This window comes from Lissotriton helveticus, chromosome 4_1, assembly GCF_964261635.1.
Source record: "Lissotriton helveticus chromosome 4_1, aLisHel1.1, whole genome shotgun sequence".
Taxonomy (NCBI): domain Eukaryota; kingdom Metazoa; phylum Chordata; class Amphibia; order Caudata; family Salamandridae; genus Lissotriton; species Lissotriton helveticus.
The window spans coordinates 309,592,095-309,615,493 of NC_136063.1; the positions used below are offsets into that span (position 1 = coordinate 309,592,095).

General features: G+C 46.2%; 1 protein-coding gene across 1 annotated transcript in view; it reads left to right on the plus strand.

Annotated features, from left to right (window-relative positions):
* SNTB1 (syntrophin beta 1) overlaps window positions 1-23,399 on the plus strand; it is a 625,304-nt gene that overhangs the window by 537,234 nt on the left and 64,671 nt on the right. The window contains exons 4-5 of the mRNA XM_078686832.1: window positions 15,589-15,728; window positions 20,477-20,673. Coding sequence (XP_078542958.1) covers window positions 15,589-15,728; window positions 20,477-20,673 — 337 coding nt within the window. The remainder of the gene's footprint in view (window positions 1-15,588; window positions 15,729-20,476; window positions 20,674-23,399) is intronic.

The window sequence follows — 23,399 nt, forward strand, 5'->3', positions numbered from 1 at the left end:
CTACAGTGTCTTCTCTATGCCTATTGCAGAACTTTTCCTGAATAGTGGTCCGAGGGGTTAAACATTATAACTCTGCTGTGATCTTGAGGCCATATTGGAAGCCTGGCGTCTGTAAGTAGGGATTACAAGGTTCGTTCAACGTTGGGTGCTAAAGAAAAATCCCCTGATCTCTGGAAGAAGTGCTATCTCCGATGGATAATGCATTAGTGGAATTTCATCCATAATTGGGATTTATGCTAGGAGAAATTCAACCAGCAGATCCTCTTCCCGATTTTGCACTTCCTCCAGAAATTTAAGGATTTTCCCTTCCCACCCAACTGTAAGGCAACTCTGAAAAAAAAACAGGCACATTTGGTGTTTGTGGTGTTGGTAATTCCATGTCCTCCTTTGTGTTCCTACAAGCTTTGTGTAGCACACTTACTAGAGGCAGGAGTCTCGGCTCTGCCTCAGAAGCACAGGCTGAGCTCCTTTCAGAATCTCTATTTATATCTTTCTGTACATACTATTGACATACCGCTCACCCTATGCTCGCACACCTCTTACCTTGTACAGTGTAACATCTCTCACCCTGTACACTCACTCAATTCTCAGTCTGCACTGAACACACATCAATCACCATGCATTGAGGCACTTTCACCCTGCACTCAGACACTTATCAACCTTCATTCATGCACCACTCACCCTGCACAGAGAGCACTCACTCCATTCTCCCTGCACTCATACACTGCTCCTACACCTCTGAACTTATTATCATTATCATATGGGAAACCTAATGCATTTACCAATGCTTGTTATGACATACCATGAGTTTGGGGACGAGCAGGGTCCCTTGAAATAAACGATTGAAATGTGCCTTTAATAAAATGCCAATAAGCTTCAGCCACGATGGAATGAATGACCTGGTCCAGGCAGCAGAGATCATGAAACGCTGTTACACCAATGCCCCTAGTGTGCTTGTGTGAACTCTAGTATGCTTTCTGGCAGTGTCACTGACGAAGCCTCGGATAAACACATCACCTCGGTGAAAAGGGTGAGCTGCAGCCCTGGCCTAAATCCTGGTCCTTGCGCTCAACCGTTTCCAAGCTTGATCATACCATTTTTTAATGACTCTTATACTGAGATCTGTTTCAATATGTTGAGCTAAACATCCATTCTCCTGGCTTCTTACTCTGAGGAATCAAAAACAAATTGTCCCTCAACTGAGCTGGCAGGTCCAATCGCTGCATCTTATTCTGAGGGGCGGAGCTTCAGGGGGTGTTACACCCCCCCTAATAAATGTTGTTCCTGATACATATTTGGGTACAGGTGCTATCAGTCAGGTATGGCGAGGTGTCTGTCGGAGTCCACCAGGAATTGTTACATGCACATAGACAAAAACGCACAATCCACTCTCTCCCTCTGTTCTGGAATTCCTTTCAAAAGTTGGTTATTTTGCAAATGTTGTGTTTTCTCTCACTCAGTGCCCCTACCAAACCGCACTCCTCTCCCTTTCCCCATCTTAATAGCCAAGCTACGCCCCTGCTTATTCTTAAATCTCTAAATATGAATCAACAACAAAAGAAAGTACAGCACTGGGAAAATAATATTTAGGGCTTGTTCCTGTACAGCGTGTGCAGACGTAACCTGAAATTAGCCCTTAATAAAGCGTGGATGGCAGGGTGCAGCTCGGCCGCCCAGGGAACCGAGCTGAGGCGGCTTCTCACAGGCACTTTGTTTCGCGAGGGTGTTATTTCCTTTGAAAGCAGCCATTCATGTCAGCCTGAACGCACAATACGTGCCCTCTTCCGTGTGGGAGGTGTGAAAACATCCTGCGTGTGGTTACCTGACATGCACACGGGAAGTGGCTGTGTGTCGGGACGGGAGCCTGGACCTGACCGGCGCTGCTCTCGCTTCTGTGTTGTGACACGTTTGTCCCCAGCTGCGTAAATTACGCGCTGCTGCTCGAGTGCCAAGCAGGGCGCATGTGGGCGCTTTGCTCCCGGCTACCGGGAGCCGTATTTTCTCTTATGCAGAACCATGCACCATGAATAGATGTTTCAAAGGAACGGCAGTGTTTATTTTCTCAAAGATGTAATCGAGGGCTGGACTGGCTGTTTGTTTCACACTCAGGACGTCCTTACATGTGAATTCTTAATTCCAGTGGGACCGGAAATATTAAGAGCCTGTGTTGTTGGGATCTGACACACGCAGCCGTGTGAAATTTGTGTGAAAATCCGGGCTTGAAATTAGGAAATACTTAGGGAATGGAACCAGAAATATCCATTCAACTGAAGGGGACCCTCATGGTCCAACTTGTAATGCCCCGGATTTTCATCATCCCTCGAGAATACTTCCGGTATCTCTGGAAGTTGGGGGTGTGAAAGCTGGGCTCTTTTCTGGGCCCCTTCTAATGAGGCCTCTGGCATTTGCCCGGCTTGCTGCAGGCTTAGCTGACCCTTTCAGGGCAGGATGGACTGCCATGGCCCGGCTTTGCCCCAGCGCCCTCTCTCTGCTCGTGGCCTCCTGCTGCGTGGGGCTGCTTTGAACATTTGTGAAGGGTTTCCAAGCAAGCCAGAATTTTAGAAAGAAAATTGTGTTCCACGTTTTGAACAGTTTGCGGGTTGCTTGCCCAAAACTGTGATAACTGAGGGCGTATTTTGATTTCATTTGTAAAGCCAATCTTCATAACTCCTTTGCTTCTAGGCGCTCTGAGAGAGGGGTGATCTTGATGGGTGCGAGGTACAAATGCCTGTGTTTAGATGTTCTCTAGTATTACATTTTACTGTTATGCTCTTGTTAAGGATAGTGCGCTTGAGCGGTTGTCTTTCCTTTGTAAGTGGTTCGAGCACGGGTTAGGCAAAAGAGGCAAGTCTATAATTTACCAGTGAAATCCATCACGAGCGGGGATTGAAGTAAACTGGGGCAAAAATGGTACAATTTAAGAAACTATATAACAATTCTAGACAAACACAACTCTCCTAACCAGTAAATATTTCAAACAAAATGCAAGTTCATTTCAACTTTTACTCAAAACTACTCGCTTCATGGCGCACAGTTTCCAAATTCTCCTAATTAGCAACAGACTCTTTTGACAGTCATCCTCAGGTGGTACCAGCTTGGAACCCCACCCTCCTCCGGATCCAGGCCGGGATGCGGCTGAAGTCCAGGGATGAAACTCTCACTCACTTCCCCTTGTGCCCCTGTGTAGCTGCCATTTGTTTACATTCTTGATGACACGATAATCAACTATCGGTGTATTACTCCTGCTCAAGGGGTGTGTTCCTTGTTGCGGCTAGTGGGAAAAGTATTGCATTCAGTGGTGCAGCCTAAATTAGCAGGGAGAAGAGCTGGTGGCTGGACTTCAGCTTGATGACTGGGCATTTGCCCTATTAGGTCAATAGCCACCCTGTCTCTGGGCAGACACTCACTGAAAACTGAGTTACTGATTTTGGCAGCGCCTCCTTTCTCCCGGGCATCCCCGGGGATTCAGGGCCTGATTAACAAAAGGCGTCCGCATTTGTGGTGGAATCCCTGCAATGAGAGTCTATTTGTGGAGATTCTGCCCGAGTGTGGAGAATCCTCATAGTGGAGATTCCACCCCGAGTGTGGAGACTCCCTCACAACTGTGGGGCTTCCTCCACGAGTGAGGAGGCCCTTTGTGAATCAGGCCCTCCGTGTCTTCCGGCCCTTCTCCAACATGTCATACTATCTCAAAAGCTTGGTAGTCCAACCCCAATACGCAACCTCATGAACCTAATCCGAAACGGTCAGTCTTCGCCATACACCCAGTCCTGCATGACCAGTTTGCAGTAACTGCGACCAGAGATCTTTTATACAGACAGGACTGTTTAAAATCATAGCAACCTCGGAGGCCACAACAAGTTGGTACATTCTTCGCATAGTACGCCTCTTAAGTCTACAAGTACAGAGACTCCTCACAGCAGAGCATATCCTTTGATGCGTCTCTGTGACAAGAGCAAGCTTACTGACCTCTGTCGATACTTGTATAGCAGCACCGACTGGCCTGGCTACACCTGAGATCACACACTACAAAAGCCGGTAATCCGACTGTGGTGTCAGCTATATCTATCGGTAAAATGAGAAACGGCGTCATTGAGGAAGTGTGATGGGTGCAGCGCATATGACAAGCGCGAGCATAAAACGAGTGCGCACTTAGGACCCGGCCCCCTGGCCCCCGCCCCTACCTCGTTTAGAGTTCCCGGCGCCAGTCAGCCCAATGGGGTGACCGGCCGCTAAGTACTTCCGGGGTGCCGGTGACGCGCTTCCGGTGGGGCAGAGGGCGGAGACTGGGGACCTATTTAGGTCCCTGGGGCAGGGATCTCAGCCTCTTCGCCCTCTGCTACACCGGACCGGTTGCGGGCTCGCAGAAGCGTCCCCCACACTTCCCGCCTTTTTTATGTTTAACTTGTTTAACTCCCCATTTGAAGTGAGGCGGAGGTCGGAGGATCCTCGTGTGGCGGCGACCCAGCACAGCAGAGTCCGTGGAGGGAGGCGATGAAGAGAAGCGCGTCGAGGTCGAAGGCCGTCCATCTCGCCAGGTAAGGAGTCGGGTGTGCTCGAGGGGCCGGGGTGCAGCCGCGGATTATCGGTATGTGGGGCGGGTTCTGGGTCTGCTTCGGTGGTCTGCGGCTGCCGGCAGGGCCCCTGGGCGACGTGGGCGGGCGGGGGTGGGACCGGGTGCGGGGATCCCCTTCCATCGTTGGCTGGTGACATCATCTCCAGCGGGGAAACTCTCTCTAACTCGGGCATGTTACAGCAGTCCGATAAGGTAGCGCTGCTATGTTTCTGGCGGCGCTCTATTAAGGGAAGTTAGCAAAATTGGGGCCCGGCATGGGGCTAGTGCAGTCAGAACTTTCTGCTGAAATTAGGTGTTAACAAAAGGTTCCGGAGCTAATGAGCCATTGTTGGGTTATGAATTTAAGTTAACCGAGAGTAAGGCATTTGAAATGGTTGTGCAGGGTGCTCTTTCCACTGTTACGATGACGAAAATGTCAGAGAACAATAATGTGTATCGTCAATAATAAGATGTCGATAGTTGTTTAAGTATTCGTTTTTCCTTAAATTGCCACTAAAGGACACCCATGCATTGTTTATGGCCTGCCAAGAAGCCTGAAATAACGGACAGCCAGGCGGTACTAATCATAAAGTGTTGTAGGGGCCACTAGATTGCACAAGCCTTGCAACTTCGTACAGAATTACAGGTGGAAATAATATACCACTCAATGGCCCTAATTTTTGATAAACCTCTGAGAGATAAGCGGTATCCTCATTAATTTCATATAAATATGACTGCATCGTGTGGCGTTCCTACACTGAATTACAAACATTACAAGGACGAATTTGGAAAGATTAAACACAGGCACCGCGGCGGCCATATTGGGGTAATCATGAAGGAACTCTCCTGGTGCCGACCATTGTGCTGGTAAATACGCAGTCAACAGTGAAAACGAAAGATGTTGTGTTAGGGCAGTAAGGACACGGGAGTAGAACGTTGCTTCTTTGACTCCACAGTCCAGCAGTCCTTCGCCCGCACAATATTTGCCACAGTTACGAGAAGCCCCATCTAGGTCAAGGGAAGAGTGTCCTTTTGAAAAGACCAGAGTGCGACCGCATGACCCAGATTTGGCCACCACAAGTGTGGAAGGGTATGCTCAGACATGAGTCCCTTGCTCACTGCATCATCAGGATTCAAGCAAGCCGGGCCGAAGACGGCTGTAATGCCAGAAACCGGTCCCCGGAAGCTTGTTTCCTTTCCAGTGAAGAATTGGCTTGGTAGTTTGGTCTGCCCTGTTCCCCTGATGCACTGGGCCAGGGACAGACTAATTTGCATATAGCCAGGTTCTGAACTGGGATGGTGCAGTGAGCTAAAAAACGGTGATGGATCAAGCCCTGATCTGTTGACTGGGTAGGATTGTTCTGATTAACTCAGATACTAAGTCCATCACCACCCCCGTTTTGAAATTATTTTGGCCACCACAAGTGTGGAAGGGTATGCTCAGACATGAGTCCCTTGCTCACTGCACCATCAGGATTCAAGCAAGCCGGGCCGAAGACGGCTGTAATGCCAGAAACCGGTCCCCGGAAGCTTGTTTCCTTTCCAGTGAAGAATTGGCTTGGTAGTTTGGTCTGCCCTGTTCCCATGATGCACTGGGCCAGGGACAGACTAATTTGCATATAGTCAGGTTCTGAACTGGGATGGTGCAGTGAGCTAAAAAACGGTGATGGATCAAGCCCTGATCTGTTGACTGGGTAGGAGTGTTCTGATTAACTCAGATACTCTGTCCATCACCACCCCCGTTTTGAAATTATTTTGGCCACCACAAGTGTGGAAGGGTATGCTCAGACATGAGTCCCTTGCTCACTGCACCATCAGGATTCAAGCAAGCCGGGCCGAAGACGGCTGTAATGCCAGAAACCGGTCCCCGGAAGCTTGTTTCCTTTCCAGTGAAGAATTGGCTTGGTAGTTTGGTCTGCCCTGTTCCCATGATGCACTGGGCCAGGGACAGACTAATTTGCATATAGCCAGGTTCTAAACTGGGATGGTGCAGTGAGCTAAAAAACGGTGATGGATCAAGCCCTGATCTGTTGACTGGGTAGGAGTGTTCTGATTAACTCAGATACTCTGTCCATCACCACCCCCGTTTTGAAACCAGATTTTAGCCCAGGCCTTTAAGTGAGATATAAAGATGGTGGTGCCGTGGTACAGTAAAATGGGTGCTGCTTGCGTAGTTTTAGGGAGGCTTAAACTTAACCCCCCCATTCCTGTGTCTCCTGCAGTGGTGTCTCTCTTAGATCGATGGTATTACATTCAGATATACAACACAATAGCTGACACACCTTAGACCAGCCTGGACTGTTGGCCTAGTCAAGGGTTATTTGTGCCTTTATGCACACATGTAGTAAAGGTGATGCGAAGCACCAATTTTAGGGGGCATACGTGGTCGTGCAAAAGGTAATGTAGTGCCTGTTACACTCGTGCACAACGGTGAAGACAGCCGGCTCTGGCACTCTAAAGTTGCATGTTTGTAAGGCCTGGAGTGCTGCTTCACGCATGACTGCCCTTTTAGTGTGAAGGGAGGACGGAGGATTTAAATGTGCTTTCTGTGTGGAAGCGTGTTAAAATGCGGATGGCACGAATTAAAAATGTATGAAATGTTTTTACACACAAAAATATCTTTTATATTCTTCTTGAGCATGCCCCATTCCTTTATTTACTTACGAACTTGCAAGTTAACCTTAATTCCTTTGTCCTCAGTTATCGTTTAAAAGTTGGCAACTCATGCCTCAGCCAGCATTCCCTGTATGAGGGAAAAACATATCCATACAGGCGAAGCGTACACTTCTCCAATTTAATCCATGCTCAGTCAGGTGTCGGGCATTCACAGTAAGGTGCCGCCAAACGGCCAACACTTTGTATCAGGTGCGAGCCCTGTCTGGTGATCGCGAAACTTAGCGGTTAACACCTGTTTTGTTGGCGAATATCCACTAACCACGGGTTTAATGTTAATACGGGGCACGGGCCTGTCATATTTGCTGAAACGGTAGTGCTCGTTGCTTAACTGTTGGATAAATGGAACGGGAAATGAAACAACACCATTACACAGCTTTCTGCCGAGTGGAAAGTGCCCGGCGCGAATTTAAGGGTAATAAAGGGCATATCAGAGACCATTTTAATCAAAAAATATTGTCCCTAGACCCCAGTCGTGCCATGCCAAAAAAGGCCAGTTTAATCTTCAGACAGTGCCCTATACATCGTATTTATGAATATTACAGTGACTGTTATACCGGCCTTGAGGGATGACACTGCGCCCGATTGACACCCGTTTGTGGTGGTGAAGTGCCTTCCTTAATGCGGTTTGGGAGATAATAAAGTGCACATGAACCCCTGATTGGGAATGAAGGGTGTGCTATTGTTAACCTGAATAATTAAAGGATAGCTAGGAGTGTGACTTTCAGTGGGGAAAGTGCAACATCGACAGGGCAGCTGTACTCCCAGTCCTAAAACCGGGTAAATGCCCCAGTGAACAGTCATTAATAGGACTCCCGAAGCGTGATAGGCCCTTGCATTATCCTCCTTATAACAAACACAACTTTAAAAAGGAAATGCGTGTTCGGTCTTCAGATAGCGCCTGGTTAGCACTATAAATCGAACTAGTGTTAAATACAGTGAGCAGCAGCTCTCTACCACACGTGCGTGCGGGAAGAATAGTTTGCTCGAAAATAAGGCACTATCTATTTGTATTTAGTAACTTAATGGGGCAGCGAAACTCACATGTCTAGAGACATATGTTGCACGGCAGTGAGCTCCAGTGACAGTAGAGTCATGTTTAATTATAAAGCCCCCCTTTACACGATAAAAGCATTGCCGAGAGATTCCCTTATCATATGCGTTTGCACTGCTGGGCTCTGCTCGTTAGAGCCCCATGCAATAATAGTATATGCAGTACTGCATGTCATTAATAGTTTCGTAGGGCACCGTACAATATTGTTGGGTCTGACTGAACTCTCTTTTCTCATGTTATGGTAAAGCCATGTATCACGTTACTACTGTGCCCGGCGGGAACCGCTGTGATCGTAGTTGGTACACTGTGGGGTCATGACTTGCGTGGTAATGATTGGAGCACAATACTATGTCCGACTGGACCTGTGTGTTGTATTGTGCACGACAGACCCGTGCAACTGACACTGGGCCCGGTGGAATTATGAGGCTGTATGATAATACTGTGCTTGGTGGCGTCAGTTTACTGGACTGGACCACGTCGACCAATATCCTTACATAGGCATACCCCGGGTCGAATTGCGTTGCCTGATTGAGCCTGTATGTCCGTTTTGCACGGACAGAACCTGGTGTATTAACACGGTGCCTGGGGAAAAGTCCTGTATGATAGCACTGCGCCTCACGGCCTGGGGCGCCCTGTGTGATATTATCTTGCCTGGCGTAGTCCTGTATTTTAGGAATATTATGCCTCAGTGCCCAAGGGGGTCTGGCATGACAACTCTGCCTCACTGCCCGGTGGTGTCTGGCGTGATTATACGGTATTTAGTGGAGTCAGGTATGATAACACGGCGCATATGTACATAGAACTTGACAACCAGTGGTACGTTTATAGTAGCGCATCTCTTAGGCTTGCGTACACATGCCGGTCCTTGCCGTTTGAGGGTCAGGAGAACCCCAGCACTCTACTCCAGCAGGTGCTTCAGTTTGCAGGGGCCGCACAATTTTGCACTAAGGAGCCGATGGCCTCAGGGCATGCTTTTAGAATTGGGGAGGCTGCTCTGGCGGCAGGGGCGGGACCAGCATCCGACACCGGGACGTAATTGGGGTGCTGGTGGTCGGCTTGTTGTGCCGTCATATCAAGCCTGGGTGACTGGTAAACAATGGTTGCGATTTCGTCATGACTGTGTCTGATTTTTCTATTTCTCTCCTGTGCATTAGTGTGCCTTGTTGAGGTGGAAGAGTCACTGGAGAGCATGGCGGTCAAAGAGGCGCTGCTAAATGAGTATGCCTGTCGGGCGAGGGTCTTTTTCCCTTGGCGGAATGTCATGGTCAAGCAAGAGACCACGCGGGGCGGAGGGCCCCGGAGTGCAGCCAGGAGCCAGGAAGGTCTCGTTGAAGCAACCCATGGGGGAATGGGCCTAGTCGCGCTCAGAGAAGGGCCGCTGGCGTTGCATTCCGCACCGAATGAATTTTGGTGAGTTAAGGTATCACAAGGAAGGGCCCGGAGCGCGGCCAAGAGCCTGGAATGTCTCAAGGGAGGCGGCTCAAGGGGGAATGGGCCGGGTTGGGCTCAGCGAAGGGCCGCCTGTGGCACATTCCACACCGAATGGTCTCCAGTGAGGTGATGTAGCACAAAGATGGAGTACAGTTAGCATGCATTTCTTCGGATACTCGGGTTAGAGAATGGGGGTCTTTCATTCAGAGCGCTGGTGGGGAAGGTGACGGACCTGTGGGCCCTGGTCACCTTTGTGGCGGTAGAAAGACCTTGGAACAGTAAAATTGACCGACGGAATGGACGGGAGTCCGCCTTGCGTACTCCCTAGGCCAGCACTGAGGGGGGGAGACGGTAAGCTCTCCGCTGAAAAATATGGCCCCGGCTGGGGAGGCTAGGGCGACAGGTTACGAGCCTCCTGGGTCCCTGGGCAGCCTGGTGGTCTGAGGGCGGGCCCCTGGTGAGGGCGGACAAGGATCAGAGGTTTGGGGGCCCACTTCTTATTGGCGCAGGTGCGTTGCACCTTGCGTGGATGCTCAGCAGGGAGGATGCGAGCTGGAAGGCCCCTTAGTGCTGGAGGATTAGAATCTTGCTGAAGAAGATATGGAAAGTCAATAATAAAGTCAATAATAAAATTGTGTTGATATGACTGTGAATAATGAATTTGAAATGCCTTGTCATGTTTATGAAATGTCAAATATTAAACATGGCCGTTTTACACCCACGCAAATCTCTGTCGATGATTTAATGTGGGTATCAGTTATCAGGAGGGAGCGGGGAGCATGCTGGGGGATCCGGGTCCTAAGAACACACCCACTCAAGGGTGGCCCTCTCGCTATGCCTGAACAAGGACTAATACTTCTGAAACCTCATTCTGAATGCCCCGGTAATGCGGCTGGTAATTCCGGATGACACCGGGGGACTCAGCAATTCTGGGCAAGATTCCCATGTTATTCCTCATTGCCCCTGGTATTTCATCTGGAGACTCCGCCTTCCACCCTGTGCTGAACAGGTGGAGTATCCAGTGAATGCACTGGGCTGCAAGTGCTCCCACAGAGCCTGTAATTCCAATAGGGCAGGTCACTGTTGTTACAGGCCCCATCGGCATTACAGATATTCTCCGAATGAGTGTTTTATATCATAGAAGTGTGGTGCAAGACATACAATTCTTCGATTGAAATCAGCACAAGAAGATTTCTTTGAGTTTGTTTTAATTTTCCAAGGTCTGAACATACGAGTATAATATATAACTCCATAGCTGTATTCAATATTCTTATGTATACACTCACCACATACTGAGTATACTTTGAAGAACCAGCAGATTATTTTGATTTCCATTTCCCTGAAATAGGGCATTGTTCCATCTTGATTCATCATTGTCCACGCAAATCTAAATCCAGTGGTACGGTGATTGAGCGGCTGGTAAAGAGCGCACCCAGCAATTCTGTATCCACCATGTACAATTACCTCGCTTCACTTACCAGTGTTAACCTAATTTCCCACTAATATGCCACTGTTATCTCTTCAAGTCTTTTGTTCATCAGGCCTCACTGGGTCCCAGTATCTGGCCCTTGCTCCATCTCGGTCGGCCTGAACTTTTGCCTTTATTCCACTCCACGTGACCAGATATCCCAAATTAGTTGTTATATTTTCTAAGTGCAAGTTTAAAGTGTATTCTTCTATACACAAAATATTTCAAACTAATTTAACAAAGTCGGACTCCAAAGAACAATAGCTCTACAAACCGGCCGTGCACTATTTCTCACACTCATCAGGTATTTCTCACAAAAACGACAAAAATGTTCGAAGGTCTAGAAGCTCCAACCAATTTGAGCTTTCCCGTGAACAGCTGGAGTTTCGCAAGTATTTTGCACGCAAGTGTAACTTGTGTTCAGTCACTTGCTCGTAAAGCGAAGCCAGGCGTGCACTCAAGTACAAAGCGCTAGACAGTTACTAGTGCAACATGGCTTCGGAGTACTCTTGAGAGAAAGCTGAGCCAAGTATCCACTCGAACACAAAATCCTCGTGAGTCTTTGGTGCCACATCTAAAACTCACCAGATAAACCCCGGCACGTGCTTAGAAGGAAAGAGTGAGAGATGATTTAGTACATGACAGCATCGTGTCTTTCTCCTTCTGCACCTTTTTAACCCTCATTTTTTAACATCTTTGTACTATTGTGCTTTATCCACTCTTTTATGTTTTTTAATGAGATCAAATAAAAGTATTGTTGACTGACTTAGTGAGAGACTCGGCGAATTACGCATGGAAAACTCCATCGCCCTATAATCACATAATCAAATCTTCACAGACCCCTGAAGTTGACCGAAGTGTGGAACCCACCTTTTGTGGACAGGAGGCAGTTCTGCCACAGCACTCGTCGGGTGCAGTAGATCTTCTACTGACTGGCTCCCAGAACTTTAATTCTCAAGTCTGGGAAGGAGGTTATGTCCTCTCCAGGGCTTAAAACACTGAGATAAGGTCCTGGAGAATGTACTTTGGGGCCAGGAGGGATTAGCTGTTATCTTAGTTCTTATCCATAAAATCATCATGCTCTCTCCCACTTTTAGAATACTACCAATGAAACGGCTTCCTCGAGAGAAAGGGTAAGCGAGAGAAGTCTTGCACGAATTTACACGATACAGTCTTCCTTGGTGTGTGAGCTCGAAGGCACACCGCGTATTACGTGGGAAGTGATTAATGAATGAAAGACGAGGAAGCAACCATCGTACAGTGTTTTCAGAATGGCCTTTCCCTGGTGCAGTGGGAAGGTGCATCTTTCGAGCGCCTCCAGCCACCTCTAAGTCTGTGGTAACACAATATCACAACCAGCCCCCGTATTGGTTGACCACACTTGCATGGTAACCAACATCCCTTAAGCAAACCGGTTCAGCAAGAACCAGGTCACGTAGAGGGCACAGAAAGGTCACATACACTGAGAATGTGAAAGGGACACTGATTGAGGGAGGCCTGAGGATCCTATGTTTAAGGCACAAACACATCTGCAACAAGCATTGGTAATGGCAATAGCTCTGGCTTTTACGTGCTACACTCTGCACTCACCAAAGCATGCCACTCTGCACTCACAAGGTTACACCTGACACTTGTTCATCCTGCAGTCACACAGGCACACCTCTCACCTCTTAACCAGCGCACACACATTGTGAACGCTGCACTTATTCCCCTCTTACCCATAACTCACTGTGTGGTTACCCTGTACTGACACCACGTCCCTTGTGTGAGATGAGATGTGGGAGAGTGAAGGTTGAGCGCTCAGAATGAGTAGTGTTTTAGTGACTTGTGAGCGCATAACGAGAGGTGTGTGAGTAGTGTCTGGGTTAAGGATGAGTGGTGTTAGTGTGCAGTCTCAGTGGTGGGTGGGTGCAGCTTGAGCATTGGGTGAGGACAGAGTTTGAGGTGTGAGGTGGAGATTACCCAAGATCTCACACCTCAAACTCTGTCCTCACCCAATGCTCAACCTGCACTCACCCACCCCTGACACTGCACACTAACACCACTCATCCTTAACCCAGACACTACTCACACACCTGTCATTATGCGCTCACAAATCACTAAAACACTACTCATTCTGACCGCTCAACCTTCACTCTCCCACAAAGATACACTGCCCACATTGAACACACACCACTCGCAATGCACACAAACAGCTTAATGTGCACTCACACAAAGCTTTCTCTCTACTCACACACTGCTAGCCCTACACACATTTGCATCTTTGTTTTAATTACATTTTTTTTTTTACGAAGTTTTATATAGCGCGAACTTGACCCGGTTTCGGGTATCAGAGTGCTTTACATAGCACCAGTAGCTTTACATGAGGACACATTCATTAAGTGATTTGCCCAGAATCACAGGATGTTCAGCATCATTGCCGAGGCTCGAACTCGGTTCCCCCGATTCGAGGTCAACCGCCCTAGCCGTTAGGCCATCTCCTCTCCCCAATCTCTCAGCCTGCCTAGCCCAGAGAGGAATGAGAACTCCCAGGACACCTACCATGTGACCTAATGTCTAGAGTGGTCAACCTTGAAGCTAGGGAACCGTGGTTGACCCTTGGCAGGGACGCTCAATACCCTGTGATTCTGGGCAAATTACTTAATCTCCCCGTGTCTAACACATTGAATGTGTCCATCTGTAACACAACTTGGAGCTCATGTAAAGCGCTCTGAAACCTTTGGGTCGAGTTTGCGCCATATAAAAGTCCCCCCAAAAAGTTCAGGATACTGGTGCTCCAGAGTGTTTATTTTAGCACATAGATATAGTACATGGTATAATGTACTGCCCTGCTCCCAGCAGCACGTAGACGCCTGGACTCTCCCAAACTTTAACAGTTGAACCCTGGTGCACTCCATCCTGTGGAGGCCTTTTACTTGGATGAGCCTGAAACCTGCTCTTGTTGCCATCTCTCTAGGGACATAGCTTGGATGGGACCTAAAACAAGCTCCCCTCTCATCTTCAGTCAGTTTAAAGCATTAGAAGAGCTATTTACGAGGGCCCAACTTATTAATGAGACCACCTTCTTCACTAAAGGTTCAGAAGGATCCAGTTTTCTAAAGGAGGGCACTCAGGTAACTCATCGCCTGTAGTCACTTGTTTTCGAAATATATACCTCTGCATTTAGAAGTTATTTGTGGAGACACGAGCTTTGCTACAGGGTATGTTCTTGACATTGAATTCTAATGGTGGCAAATGCATTTATATTCAAAACTGTAAATCCACCAAACTACTGAAAACTGATTATTTTGCTAATTGAAATAGCTAAACATGCTTAAGTAGAAAATGTATATTTTAATCAAAGAAGTCAGTCAGTCAGTTATTTTGCTACGATTCCATAGCATAAAAGTACAGGTAAAAATTAAAACAACGTTAAATGTAGCTGTGACTTTATATACCCAACACAATAACATTACATCACACTGTTCACTGAGAACTTCATTTCACCCATACCGCAATTTAAAGTACCAGATCTTAAAATACGATTAAAACCATAGTACTATATTTAGAAACTAGCGAAATCAAAGAAGTCAAAAGGAACTGTTCCAATTCATCTTGGAAGACTTCTAGGAGCTTGATGACTAGAAATGACTGCATTAACATCATTATTTGCGCCGAGACGCCTGCGGGCAATTGTTCACGCTTTATCAAATATCAAAAATAAATAAATAAAAATATTTGTATTGCCAATTTTCATCCTCTGTGTTATTCTGTTCTGTCCAGCTCCAACATTATATCTGAATACTTCCAGATGTTAAATAGATATTTCCATGTACATTTTTTATTACCAATTGCCTAAAACTCAAAATTGTATTGTTTACATTTTTTGTACTTATCATGTATATAATTAATTTATGTATATATAACAGTGCAATTATTTAAATGTTATAATTAATAATCGGGGAAAAAAATCAGAAGCACCCAGTTTTCTTTGGATACGCTGGCAGGCAACTCCTTATCCATAATCGCATATTTTTGGAGCGGAGGCCTTCACTTTTGGGAGACAATGGTTTTGCTATTGGGAATGTCCTTGAACTTTAAGTGTGTGTATTCTGTGCAAAGTGCACTTCATCGCACTTTGCACCTACCACCGATTACCTGGGATGTGGATCTCATAATTGTTGAGGAGGCGTGAAGTGGTTGGACTGAGAATGACCAAAACGACACTATGTCCTTCCTGTGATCTTTGATACAGCAATAGGGTGTTCTAGGAAAATCATATGATGTCAGTGACCAAAGGATGAAACGACTTATTAAATATGAAAACCAAGTACAATATTAATTTTACCAGAAGAGCCATTGTTTGCCTGTAAAACATTATTTACTCCTGTTGCAGTCTTACTCTCATGATAACTTGTTCTGTTGCAGGTACCGGGGGAGAATGACAAGCGATGGAAGCCTGTCCTAGTCATACTGACCGAGAAGGATCTCTTACTATACGACGGCATGCCACGAATGAAGGAGGCCTGGTCCAACCCCATCCACTGCTACCCCCTGCTGGCCACCAGGTCTGGAGAGACTCTTTATTTTTGATGATAGGATTTTAGAAGCAGGTTGGGTTGTGCCCGCAGACCAGTGAAGCGGGCAGGGATCCAGCGGGTGAACACGAAGACAGATGCATGCACAGATGGAAGGGGAAAGCATTGGTAGGACAGACCAACAGACGATATATGGATGACATAGATAAATGGAGAACGTACACAAAAGAATAGGCCGGCTGAATGGGAGATGCATGAAAAGAGTGAATAAATGCATGATAGTTGTAGTAGAGGTGAATGGTGATAAAGGGACAGTTAAGTCTCGGATCAGAAGGATGGGTAAACACAACAGCAAATAAATAGACAGATGCCATGAGAGGAAGGGCTGAAAGCATCAATACCACCTGTATCAAAGGCAGCAGCAATACCCCCTGTATCAAAGGCAGCATCAATACCCCCTGTATCAAAGACTGCATCAATACCACTTGTATCAAAGACAGTCTACTGATTAGCTCTTTCTACTTTTGCATTATGACGTGTAACCTTTGCCCATTAAAGAGTGTGCATCTGTTTCATGGTACTAGTCCATCCATGGTTTTACTTAAAGTGTTCATGCTGGATATGCACCATGCTGATTGTTTTTCATCAGTTTCTTATGGTCTTTCTGAGCTCTTTTGGCTCCTGATCTGATCGAAGGCGCATCACCTCCAAAGCTCTCTGCTTTTGCCATTGAGCCTTCTGTGGTACAGGCCTACCTCATAATTGACGCATACTCATTGCCTACATACCACCCAGTTCGCTGTGCTCTGCTACTGAGAGCCTTCTTTGATGCCCAACATCAGCAGTTCCAAGGTAGGAGCCTTGATTTCTCCTGCTTTGACCCTAAACTCTGGAAAAGTTTACAATCCAATCTTTGTAAAGAAAACTTCTCCCTGGTATTTCATACTATAGTAAAAAATACATCTGTTCCCGCCATGTTCTCTTCTGTCTTTCATGCTGGTCTTCTCTTTCGCTGTCGCTTAGCACCAGGACGCCACTTGAGGTAATGCTGAAGAACCCCTCAATCAATCAGTGGCACTCTTCCTGAAGAAACTGTGTAAGCAGCATTTTTCATTGACTGTAAATACTTGGAGAGCCCAGCTAAAGCGGGTCTGGGAGGACTCCTGAGCAGGACAGTGCACTGCTAACGTCCCTTTGATTCACGCACGTTCTTCTGAACGTTCCTCTGCTTGGCGCTCTCTGGAGGTAGCACCAGCCAATCACCACTTCCCATTAACGTCCCGGATGTTCCAGTGATGCGTGAGTGCTCAATACTTCCGGTAATGTGGAGTGCAGTGCGCGGGCACGGTGCGTGCTGAGCCAAGTGGCAACCTCAACATTTCAGTGTCTCGAGGCGAGAGGAGGCTGGTGGATGGCGGGAAGAAGGGGCTAGTAGCAGAGTGTAGGACTTTGCAGGCATAAACGCCACAAACCAAGGTTTCGCTGGTGGAAAGTGAGCAGCAGTGTGGAGACTCGAGCAGGGCAAGCATCACGCGGCAGGCGTGACTCTTCGGATCGACCCGGACATCATATCACCCTTTTAATCCATTTACTTGTAAAATCATGTTTACCCATCATGAGAAAACACATAGTGGGGACGAACCCTGCACAGAGCTGGGCCTGCATGCTATGCTCGCTCGTGAGGGTTGAGGCCGACGTTGAACCACTCCCCAGGACTGCTTTTACATCCCAGTTCAACAGTGGCGACGAGGCCTGGGGTGGTGAGTGAGCAACTGGGGGGTTGTGCTGCCCAAAACCTCGATTGTGGATAAAAATAAAAATCAGGCAATTCGAGTACACAGCGGAATCAAGGTCAAGTTGGTCAGGTTAAAATAACACTAACAAAGGAAATACACGGAGTCAGCATTAATTGTAACTATATATGTGGCATTTGCAACTTTATCTCACGCTGCACAATGCCTGCCTCGGTGGAGTAACCAGTCCGTGTGAACGTGATAGTTTTCCCGTTTCAGAGATTACAGTGTGGACACATTCTTGAAGACTCACACAGAGAACTCACGTGAAACCATTTGAAGGACAAAAACAATACAAAGTATCAGCAGCTGACTCGATTTAGTAGATGCTGTTTGGAATTGGGTGGAATTTCGATCATGATATCCTACAGACATTGACGATTATTGCCCCTCTCCCGATACCAAGTAATCAGAACGTTGCAATGTACTTTGTTTTTAAATTGCTTAATGGAAGTGCACCAAATTTGTCAAGAAGCTAGATCTTCGTCCAGAAAGCGTTCATCTTGTGATTTGGTGTTAATCCATTCAGCAGATTTTAAGATATTAAGGGACAAAAATATTTGTATATCTGGACAGATGGGTTTGGGCAAGTGTCCTTCTAAAAAATTTTTAAAAAGCAATACAGCCTTCTTATTGGCCTAGGGGGTTATTTTTTCCTTTGGGCCATCTTGTTCCTGCACTGATTGGCTGGCCGCAACATCTTAGAAATTTTTGCAGCAGCCATTACAGGACTCAGGGACTTAACCCCCTGTCCTGAAGTTCTAGTAAGAAAATAATGTAAGGGGACATGGTAGGTAAATCTCTCTGAGGTAAAAAGAATTTAAAATACATACAGAAAGAAATCTGTGATTCAGCTAGACTCCCATGGCTTTGTGGCATCCCCAAAAAAGAAATGGTGGCCAAGAGCCACAGTGATAAATTAAGGGGAGGGCGCCCACCTCCGTGAGCCTTATTGAGGTCCAAGGACCCCGTCCCGAGGCCAAAGTGAAAAGGTAAGGTTGGGGGTGCACGGCCCCCTTCCTTAGGCTGAGTACTGCCCTCGGATGTGGACCCCATTCTTCAGGTACAATTTAATTAAAAAGGGGAGCAGGGCACGTGCCCCCCCCTTCCTGAGCCTTAAAAGGCCCCGGAATACCATCCCCTGGGGCCAACACAAATACTGTGTCCCAGGGAGCCCATTCCCTGTACTAAATAGTATCACTGCTCACAGGAGCCTGGGCAGGGAAAGTAAGTCAGCTTTCAGATAGCGAGAGTATTTTTAAAGCTCCCGCAGCGTGGGAGTTGACTTACTTCCCCTGCCTGCGCTCCGCGGGCAAGAAAGCTCAGACTGTTCCCACCCGGCGGGAGCTGATAAAAAAAAGCTGCTCCCGCTGGGTGGAAGCAATGTCAGCAGTGGCGACTCCTCAAGGGAGTGCAGCGGGAGTGGGGCAGGGTGGGGGAGGGGCAGGGTGGGGGTTAGTAAACTCCGGCATACGGCCGAATGGAGATAAGTAAATAAATAAAACAAATTACATTGCAAGCACTGCAAATGGTGATGCAGCGCACGCAATGTAATTTGTTTTATTTATTTATTTACTTAACTCAGTTCGGCCGTATGCCGGAGTCTACTACCCCCCACCCTGGCCCTCGTCCGCCCTGCCTCACCGCCCCTCCCTCGAGGAGCCGCCACTAAATGCCAGCCCCTGATGCACCCAAGATGGGTGCATGCAGGGAGCTGACTGGGGCCACAGAGGCCTTGCATCCCCTCCCCCACAGCCCTCAAGTGTTTGGTGGGTGGGTGAATGTGTCATTCATATTATTCTTCTGCCCATGACAGCATACAGCACGGGGCAATGGGTAAGCTGGCAGCTTCCCAACAATAACGTTTTGCAAAAACTATGACAAAACATAACAAGCAGTGACAAAGCTAAAAGGCTGTCGGCCAGAACCAGACCTACTGGCTTTGCCAATACCAACCAGATATTTCATTTTTCGCTGTGTAATGCCTGTCACTTTTTTCACATTTCTATTTGAAGTGGAAGAGAGGCACACAACAGACCAACTTATCTCTAAATGCCTTCTGAAGTAAGGTGGTAAACAAACATACATACTATTTGTGCATTGGAAGATTTAAAAAGAACAAGAGTATTAAAATCGAAATCATTAGCTTGTGGACTGTTAACTTGTTGGCCTTAGCTTCACTTGTTGCAGACTGTTCGTAAGCACGCTCGATTAAACAGTAATAATGTGTTCCATCCTGTAAAGACACTGCTGTACAATTACTGGACTGATTACTTCTACCACTCTGCCAAACTCTAAATCAGGCCCAGTAGCTGTTTTCGTCAACTATTTTAGCTGAGACTAATTGCCTTCCATGTACAATGCATTAATTTGCTGAATGTACAAAGAAAATGCATTGCATTTCAATTTCAATTATGAAACACTCCAAATGAACTGTTGTTGTTTTGTAACATCACATGAGTAATAACAGCTGAATTTTTAGGTCAAAGATCACTGAGTTACAGGGCAATGATATTATATAGGTTTGGATAGGTTGACAAAAAAATCAGTGCGAAAGTTCAGTGAGCAAGAAAGGGTCGTGAGGGGCCGCAGAGTGATTGCAGACATCAGAGGAAATAGTGAAAGGGCTGTTCACTGATATTTGTGACTGTGTAGAGGTTACTAAACAGCTTCACTGCCTTTGGACTTATTAGAAACTCAAATTCCACAGGGTAAGGTATTACTGCATTGTCTTATGTTGTGATGTATTGTATTATGTTGTTGCACTCCAGGATTGTGTGCCTTTTAAGGTTCTTTATAGTCCACAGAACTTGGAAATAAGAGCCTTAAAACAAGCTTCAGTGTTTAACACATTAAGGTTGATCCAAGGTTTATCGTTTTCTGAAGAACAGTGGAATCATCATGGCTGCTTTGGAAGGACAAGTCAACAGGCAAAATGGACTTGCACATCCCCGTGCACAATCTCATTGTCTCTTTTCGTTTCAGGTTGGTCCATTCCAGTCCTTCAAAGGGATCTCCACAGCCTGGAGTAGAGTTGTCCTTTGCCACTCGCACAGGTACACGGCAAGGGATTGAAACACACATATTCAGAGCCGAGACGCATAAAGACCTATCATTATGGACACGACAAATAGTGCAGGGCTGCCACAACTCCGCTGAGCTCATTAAAGAAATCGCAACCCGTAAGTACTGCCCAAAGGGCCATCCTTGTGTATGTTTAAAGGCATTCTATAAATTGCATATTCATTTAGTTACATTTACTTAGGCCTTTTTAGTTCTTTTGTGCCCAACGCCCACCTCTGAGGCTGTTTTGTTTGAATTGCGGACAATAAGAGTTTCACTCAACCGCTTCCTGAAGATATTTCCTTTATTTTATTTTTTTTATTTTTTATTAGGGTATCAAGCACAGAAAACAGACCTATACAATAACAATCAACAGAAAAAATCAAAAACTGTGGTTAATTCCCCAAGCATTTTTCATGATTTTTCTCCCCCCCCCCAACCCCGGCGGATCCATCCTTCCCCCAGCAAACCAATTCGTCAAAAGCAATGAGAAAAAAAAATAAAAAACGAATAAGATAATAGCATAATACAATAAATGGGCACATGGAAAAAAAAGAAAATATAAATGTGTCTTTGCCTAGCAATTGGGCCAATTAGACATAGGCAACCAGAGCTTCTCTCCTTTCTCTCTGGCCCGTCTTCCTCTCCTCTTCACCACCGCCATTTCCCAGTTATATACAGACATTAATTTATTCAGCCACCCATATTCAGTCGGGGGGGTGGGGGGGGGGGGGGGGGAATTACATCTAGCCAAACTGTGGCTATACATGGACGATAAACAGCCATAGCAACAAATACAAATTTCTTATGATTTTCGTCCATCGCTTGATCAGAAATACCCAACATGACAGACAATGTGGTAAGTATCAAAGAAAGACCCAAGATTGCCCTCAGCCTAAGTTCAATTTTAGATAGTAATTGAGAAAGTTTCGAGCAGGTCGCGAACATGTGGGTGGTGAAGATGTTATTTCCGATGGAACAGCATTGATTCTTTGGAGGGTGAGAGAGAGATGTCATGAATCAGGTTTGTTGCTGGTTTTTCCTCCCATGTCCATCTTTATACAACGAATTAGCTTCTCTAGATTTTGTACAGGCCTTTAGGGAGGTGTGTGTTGGAGTGGATGCCTTTCAATACCCGAAGGAGGGTCACTTGTACAAATGATCGACTCTTACACCCAATGGAGCTTTAGCTGAAAGGATCTCTGGAATAATAATAATACATCAGAGTCAGCAGTGGCATTTGTTTCTGTGTGGAATGCCGAGCTGGTTCATCGACCCAATCTATCGTTTTTAGAGTTTACTTCTGCTCCACTAGAAAGATAAAAATAATTATCATATGAGACAACAGGTCACAAACGGCTGCAACATTGTCTATCTGTCCATCCTATCTTTGACACCGTACCATTATGAATGGCTGCACAAAAGCCAATCAGAATGGCCTAACCACAGAGCCCAGTTCTGAATGCTTGAGGGCAGCCATTCAGATTGCCATGAACTAGCCTCCCTTTCATGGAGGCTGGGGAAGTGTGGATGTACAACAATGATTGATTTCCCATCTTCTAGTGCAGACTTCCCATTTCGTTTTACTCATACCACAGAACAGATTTTGTGGATTTTTCAACTGAATTCCAAGCTGTAGACGAGCTATAACAAGCATTTACAATGCAATGGTTTTGCCTTTGACAAAATTAGAGCTATTGTCAATGTCAAAATTTTCACCTATGTTTTTTTTTGTAAAACAGATAAACAAATGGCTTTGTCGTTTACTAGTAAATCGCTTTATGGTTACGAAATGTGAGACCTATTGCATTTGCACTTATACACACATTGGTATATGTACACAGAGCTATACACACACACACACAGAGCTCCTCCTCTACACACATTGACAGGCTTTGTATACACAGCTACATACACACACAGCTACAGACATGCACAGTTATACAGACAGACACAGTTACACACACACAGTATTATACATACATAGCATCACACATACATAGCATTACACACAGACAGTATCACTCAGCTCCTGGACACATCTGCACACATACACAGCTACAGACCCACACATAGCATAATACACATATAGCATCACACACACATACACAGCATGACTTAGCTCTTGTACACATAGCTGCACACACACAGGTACGCACAGTCCGTCAGCCTGCACTCACAGCCTGCACTCAGTCTCACAGGCACGAAAACGGAGGCACAAGCAGGCAACAGGGAGACACGAAAACGGAGGCACAAGCAGGCAACAGGGAGACATGAATTGTAACTTTAAATAAAAGCAACCTTTCTCACCGATGTGTCTGTGTGTATTTATTTATTTAATTCTATGTCTGTGTGTCTTGAAAAGAAGATTCCACACTATTTACCACATGGCTATCACTATGTAACTCGACTTTGTGCTCTTCACAGTTGTATTGATTCACTGCATGCACGTAGGGTCAGTGCCACTGGGACTGGATGCAGAATACAAACAAGCATTTACAATGCAACGGTTTTGCCTTTGAAAAAGTTAGAGCTATTGGCATTGTAAATGACAAAAATTTTATTTGTGTTGGTTTTGAAAACAGATAAATAAATGGCATTGTCATTTACATTGCCAACAGCTTAATCTCTCGCAAATGTACAATTGTATAACTGAACTCAAAGGTCTGACCTTTGATGTAACACAGAAGAGAGAAGGCCGTAACCCTGCATGGTCTGAACTGTGTTAATTGTTACCTTGGACTCAAATCCCGGCTTCCCCACTTGACCAAATTGTTTGATCCTCAGTCCATTGATTTCCATCACTTTCCATCGTTTTTATTAACCATACAGTTTGAGAGCACAT